The following is a 6,800-nucleotide window of genomic DNA, read 5'->3' as shown; positions in this document are numbered from 1 at the left end:
CAGAAAAGAGAAACGCAAAAATCACTTGAGATTATACTATATTATTTTATAAGAGCTAAAATTGAATATGTCATTAACTGAATTAATGTAGATTTGTAAATATTAAAAAAATTAATTATAATATGAAACCCAGAATCCAAGTGAAACCCAATCAAATTGAATGGAATCGAACCCAAACGGTTACATAATTAAATTTGAATCCGACGATTTCACTTACTAAATATCCAAAAATTTCAAATCCGATTCGATTCTCATTAAAACCGAACCAACTAGACCACGCCCAACCCTATTTAGATATTTATATCCTGCTTTAAATCATACTAACAATCCTTTTTGATGAAAATCATGATTAAGGGCTATACTTATGGGCCCAGCATTTATCTGCCCGATCAAGCCACCCGATTCTCCAGAGGTTGGCTGTGCCATGGCAAACACCGACAGGGTTTCTTGTATATGGCCCAGATTGACACCTCTAAGGTTAGTCAAAAGTGGCACAAACATGGAGAGAGGGAAGCCCTTACGAATTAAGCGCCTATTTGATAGAAATTAAAATTAAAATTTTAACTTAAGTCAAAATCAACAATTAATTTTGACCTTACATCTTATGAGATTCACTACTTTTCAACCACAAATTTTATCAAAATCTACTAAAAATCTGATTCTAAGAATTGCCAAACAGAAGAATAAGAGTTGCATTGAACAAAACATCGTGTTGGAAACATAAATATAGCAATAGTACAAGCATCTAAATCCAATTACTGCCACAAATGAAGAGGAGTTTGACACAGGAGAAAACATAACCAAGTCTCAAATGAAAATTGCAAAATTAGAGAGACTAATCCGCATCCATTTCTTCAAGCGCGGCCTTAGCGGCTGCCTTTGCTTCCTCCAATATATCATCTGGAACCTGAGACAATCACGATTTGCTCCAATGATATCAACAATTGAAGTATTGACAAATACTTAGTATATATAACATAAACCAAATATTGAAGTGGCACGAGAACTAAAATTTCGATATACACATCAAATAATTAAAGCCCCAAGCAAGACATTATAACATAATATTATTGCCAAGTGTTGAAGAAAAGATTTAAATAATTAACATTTGATCATATTTAACAGTTTAAGTTTTTAGATCAACTGTTTCAACATAGTAACAGAGTAGGTCTTAGTCTCATCGCCACCCATTTAAATAAAATTGTCCACCTTAGGCTTTGATGAAGAAAATCCGTCTACACGTGAGTGTGGACTTGCTGAAGATAATAGTTAAATATTCTAAATGTAGTCTAATCTAACAGCACATACTTTTAAATTTAAGCTTCAACTTTTCGAAAGATAAGATTAAGAGGAGAAAGAAATGTTTGTTTGCAATGAAAATATTACATCAATGAAAGGTCTTTGTATATTTACTAGTCTATTTAATGGCTAAACATATTAAAGTATAATATAAACAATCGAATACATATTTAATAATCTTTATATTTTCTAGAAAAAAAATTACTAGATTTTATGATCAAGATCTCATAGACTGGCTAAAGGAAAATGTAGAATGATCAAAACATAATACCAAATAGGTGGTTTTTCACATGAGCATGTTCTTTTAGATTAGTACAAGTGGTATGCCTAAAAGTCACAAGGAGAAAAAGGCGTACTAATATTTAGCATGTACCTTTTGATGCTGGCGGTTAGACTCATCACAGACCCAACTCATTTCCAATTCAAAGGCCTTGTCCTTTGCCTCGTCATGAACTCCGTAAATTCTGCTTATTAGAAAGTACAACATAAGTTAAAAGATTATGCCCGTTAAAACCAAATTTAAAACAAAATGAGAAAATAAGATGATTTATGAGAAACTATTGGTTTCTAGAATTGTTGAGGTCATTATAGTTTCAAAAACGGGACAAACTTGGTGTGGCACATATGTTGATAACTCATTCTATAACTACAAAAATAAAGCCTGTGTTTGGTTTGCATAAAAAGTAGATTTTGATAAAAATTGATAAAAATCATGGATCCGATTAAATATGTAGTTGAAAATGAGTTTCGAAAAAGTTTTTAGGAAATAGGGGCCAAACAAGGGCTAAATTTACTTTAAACGGTCTACTTTTGCAAAAATGCTTAAAATCTATAAAAAGCCAGATAATCATGTTTAAGAAGTGATTATAAATGGTTTAATTATAAATAGAAAAAATAAGTAGATAAATGGATAATACTTGTGGATTTTGTGTGGATAAAAAGTAGGTTTGACCAATTATGTTTATAAATTAAGCCCTTATTTGAACTACATTATATTCCTAAGAATGCATTTTTGAATAGTGTATTGATGGAAAATGTGTGGTTAAAAAGTAAAGAAAAGTTTTAGATTTGCGTGTAATATTATTTTATTAAAGAATGTGTGGTTGAAATAATGTCAAATCACTGTTTAAGAATGTATTTTTTTGAAAAAATGTGGCTCAAACATAGCCTAAATAAAAGACAAGCAAGAGAGCACATTTGGGTAAGCCTAAAAAAGAAGCAAATTTACTTTTCCATGAAGTAAGGTGAGCCGCCTCTAAACTAAAACTCAAAAGAATGTAACTTATAAAGAAAAGCCTGGCTTAGCAAACATGCTCTCAATAAAATAAATAAATAAAATAAAATAAAAAGATGAAGCTATCCATATGCATGTGATTCTATATTAGGTTTAATTCACAAACAAAAGTTCCAGATAGTCAATCTGGCATAAAAATTTCTAGAATAAGATCTACTTTGCAGCTCATAAAATACATGTATATTCAAAAATTAATTGAACTATTTCATTTAGTGTCAAAAACATTTTTGAGGCACTCTTGAAATCACATGAAGCCATGCCACTCTAGATTTATTTACTAATCTTTTTACCCTTCTCTCGTTCTCCACTTCTCAATCAATTATAACCGGCTCACCCAGGACCATTATCATCTTATATCATCAAGCCAATCTACATTCCCCCCAAAACAACTAGATTTCAGAGTTCATATATAAATGTTGTCAGGAACTACTTCAATGAAATGAAAATAGCCGCAAGAGCTAGTTCTCAAATTTGCTTGGTGGTATTTAAAAATCTCATTTATCGCCTATATCAATGGACTAATTGCCAATCCAATTCCCAGCCTTAAGACTAAATGAAGTCAACCCTTACAGAATTGAGTCTGCTGCAAAACTAAAGGCAGGGACCCCCCAAATTTGTCCTTTTGTGGACAGTTTTCAAAGTAAGGTTAAAAGCTTGATTCCATAACATAATTACATATCAATCAATCTTCCATGTAACTGCATTTTTGCAACATCGAGAGGGAACCATGACCAAGCAGACTAGCATCATATTTTGAAAATGGTAGATTGGTAGCGTCATATCTTTAACATAAAAAGCAACAAAAGCCTCATCAGTAGAATGCAGTGAGAGTCGATACTGCGCCCAGTATACAGCCATTTTTGACAAATTTAAATCTGTTTTGAACCGAAAACTATGGAGAAGGAAACACTTGTAACCAAAAAGAGGATTGAAGATTCATGCCAGACAGATATAAATGTCTCACTTCAATTGGAAGAAAATACTCACATCTTGGCCACCTCAATAACCCCTTGTCGGCAGGTCATTTCAGAAAGCTTCAATTTTTCAATCTCACTGTACACATCGTTTTGACTCCATGTCAGTATTAAAACAAAACTTGTCGAGAAAAAAAAAAAAAAAATGTAATGAACGAGTAAATGCTATATTATCTGAAAAGTTAAATTATATAACTTAAAAAATATATATATAATAATAACAAATAAATAAATAAATTGTATAATCGTTTAAGGGGCAGAATTGCTGCTTCAGTTGTATAAACAAATTCATATTTAGTAAAACAGTCCTAATCTGCTTTGGATAATTTAAAAAATGAAGCAACAAAATACAGCAAGGAGAGAAGGGAAATTGCACCGCACCATCAGCATGGGAGGCACAAATTCATATGTTATATTTTTCAGTTTTGGTTCCTCTATATGTTATAAATAGTAGGTGGGATCATATAGAAGTACAATATGGGGTATGAACATGCACAGAGAAATTTCTTACGTTTTAGCAGCCTGCCTGCCCTTCCCAATTGCAGCACCAAAGTATCTCTACAACAAATGGTATAACAAATAAACACAATGAGAAAATTCTCAACAAACAGTACCAAGTTACCAACTATATGAAGTAATTCATAGTTCTCGGGCTTAATAACCATTAAATGCTATACTTATCATTTGCAAATAATGGTAATAAATCAACTCACATAGGAAACCCCAGAAGGTTCAACCATGTACAGCTGTGGTCCATCCCTGTCATAACCTCCCAGAATTACCCCACTTCCAAAAGGCCTACAAAATTTATACTAGGATCAAATGTAGAACGAAGTTCAATAGGAGTAAGCATTCGAAATATGATCAGGTGCAGTAATAAACCTCAGCCACCAATACAGTGTACATAGATGGACGTAACTAGCAACACGTTCTGCAAGTTCTTTTACAGGAATTGGCTCGCCATACACACTGCAAAGCCAGATAATGGCAAAATATAAGAAAGAGACGTGGAAATAGGTAACTGTTTGACAGCAGTACATGATCATATTGACTGAAAATGATTTCAAGTAAAAATAACTGTTGTTTGCTGAGTTGAAAGCTTCTGGGAATCCAAAGATTTTATCCAACAGCAGAGAAAAAGGCGGTAGCATCAGGTATTTCACATGGGTATAAATGCTGAGAAAAATCCTAAAACCCCCTCTATGACATTGAGTAATAATATATGCAACCACAATTTTTCTCTCTCCCTGATCCATGTTGGTCTTTGGTAGCTGCAAAAATATATCTAATGTCTCTTTCCTCTATTAGTGTGCACAATTCATAATTCTAATTTTACTCCTGTTAATCAGGGTTTTGGTCAAAGGAAAAGTGTAATTGGTGATTTAGTCTTTGTGCGGTATCTTCTAAGCTATTTAGTGACATTTCGATTTTCTTTCATTCGGTTTCACAAGTTGAAGGTCCTTTCATAATTTGAATGTTTATGTACAAGAGGATGAACTACTTTTCCTTTGTTCAGTCACATACACTACCATACTTGTATAATCTCTTTATTAACAAAAAATTCTCAGCATCGTCCATCTGTCAACTATCCTGAGCACTATAAAACCTTAAAACGATGTTTCACATATTCCAGTCCCTGGTAAAGCCCAAATAGATCTTATCCTTTTCTTCCACTTCCTATAATCAGATTTATGTCCTCTACTGTAGGAAATCACTCACCACACTGGTCCTGCAGCAACACAGAGGCTTTAACAAGGAAAATTTAAATTTTTATCTTGATTATGGAAACACAAAGGTCATCGTACTCCTTTAAGATGAGATAAATATCTGGTAGTGTGTGATAACCATTCTCCAGAATCAGTCTCGATTCAGTAAGTTACAGCATGTTAAATTTACTAGAAAAAGGCAGAATACAGAAACAGAGCAGTATGCAAGATAGCTGTAAAATAAACCTCTCATAGTTAGTTGCTTCAGATTTTGCTCGTGCTACAATTTGCCTGCCATCTGCAGCTAATCCTGCAACCGCCTGCAAATAGAAGTACATCAGCAAGGACACATATAAACTTCAATTAGACAGCAATAGAATAAAATAAATGAATTCCATCAAGCTGCGACAGCTTATCATCTAAGCACATCTAATTCTTCATAATTATATCCTCTTCTACTGGTTTATTAATCCAGGATTTCGTAATTCCTATTTTTTTTTTCTTTTTTCTTTTGCTATGTAAGTTCATTTTCTAATAACCGAAAGATATAGAAAAATGTTACCATGCCGGAATGGCGATGGACGGCATGGATTCTTCTGTTGGAACCAGGCAACATCATCTTCGAAGTAATCAGCTTCTCCACTCCCTATATAAGTTTTATACACATCGTAATTAACAAAGAAAAAAATCAGAAATCCTGAGAACTAAAGTTAATTAATATCACATAATTATACAGACACATATGCATACCAAAACGATTCCATCTTTGCATTTGATACCGACGACGGTGCCACTGTTGTCGACGGCTTTCGCAGCATACTCGATCTGGAAAACGCGACCGTCCGGAGAAAATGTCGTCACTGAAAGATCGTAACCCGTGCCTATGCTGCTCATCTTTCTCTATATACTGCTTCTCTGTGTGTATGTAATATTTATGTATATTCGATTGAGCTCCGAATCAGAGTGGGTTTTCTTTGGGGTCAAGACAGACTTGGTTGGGGGCGCGGAGAGAAAATTAAAATAAATAGAAAATAAATGGAAAATATATGTTGAAATTACAGTTATATCACTGGGCCTTGATTTTGGCCCACTGGTACTAAAATGGTTTGACAGATTTAGCAGTTGTTCGATCCATTATTTTTATCAAAATACATTTTTCAGCAATAATTTGATTATATTTTAATTACATATTTTTTATTAAAATAATATATACACATAAATTCGAAAATTTTCTTTATTTTTTAACCACACATTTTCCATCAATACACGATTCAAAAATGCATTTTTTGACAAGAATAGGCTCAAACAAGGACTAAATATTACACATTTCAAAACTAAGAAATACGGTTTAAAAGTTAAAAATTCAGATATTAATTAAATTATATTTATAAAATAATTAATTAAATATATATTTTATTAATTAAATATATTAAGGTCACAATTTTATAAAATTTGGTCACAAATTATTTCTCAATCACGAATTAAAATTTTTATAGGTCGCAAATTATTTTATAGTATCATTTTACA

The 6,800-nt window shown here is 32.6% G+C and overlaps 1 protein-coding gene across 2 annotated transcripts; it reads right to left on the bottom strand.

Annotated features, from left to right (window-relative positions):
* Positions 1 to 668: 668 nt before the first annotated feature.
* On the bottom strand, positions 669 to 6,291 carry LOC111369310 (proteasome subunit alpha type-3). 2 transcript variants are annotated; one of them, XM_022990786.1, is made up of 9 exons: positions 6,024 to 6,291; positions 5,836 to 5,919; positions 5,520 to 5,593; positions 4,450 to 4,536; positions 4,281 to 4,365; positions 4,079 to 4,125; positions 3,581 to 3,646; positions 1,673 to 1,766; positions 669 to 907 (listed from the first exon to the last, which is right to left on the bottom strand). In XM_022990786.1, the coding sequence occupies exons 1-9, from the start codon at positions 6,165 to 6,167 to the stop codon at positions 836 to 838; spliced, it is 753 nt and encodes a 250-aa protein (XP_022846554.1). In that variant the 5' UTR covers positions 6,168 to 6,291; the 3' UTR covers positions 669 to 835. The 2 variants fall into 2 exon arrangements, with proteins under 2 accessions (XP_022846554.1, XP_022846560.1); XM_022990792.1 differs by having other exon boundaries at positions 1,673 to 1,763; positions 6,024 to 6,290.
* Between the last annotated feature and the right edge of the window lie 509 nt (positions 6,292 to 6,800).

Source organism: Olea europaea, chromosome 2 (assembly GCF_002742605.1).
Source record: "Olea europaea var. sylvestris chromosome 2, O_europaea_v1, whole genome shotgun sequence".
NCBI lineage: Eukaryota > Viridiplantae > Streptophyta > Magnoliopsida > Lamiales > Oleaceae > Olea > Olea europaea.
This window is presented reverse-complemented; position numbering and strand designations above follow the sequence as displayed.

What these genes read in the sequence shown, in the direction of transcription:
- LOC111369310 (XM_022990786.1), bottom strand. Translation starts at nt 6,167, where the DNA reads ATGAGCAGCATAGGCACGGGTTACGATCTTTCAGTGACGACATTTTCT. An exon ending in GGCAGGCAGGCTGCTAAAAC is followed by an intron (nt 3,647 to 4,078) that starts GTAAGAAATTTC and finishes CGATGTGTACAG; the next exon opens with TGAGATTGAAAAATTGAAGC. An exon ending in CTAACCGCCAGCATCAAAAG is followed by an intron (nt 908 to 1,672) that starts GTACATGCTAAA and finishes TGATTGTCTCAG; the next exon opens with GTTCCAGATGATATATTGGA.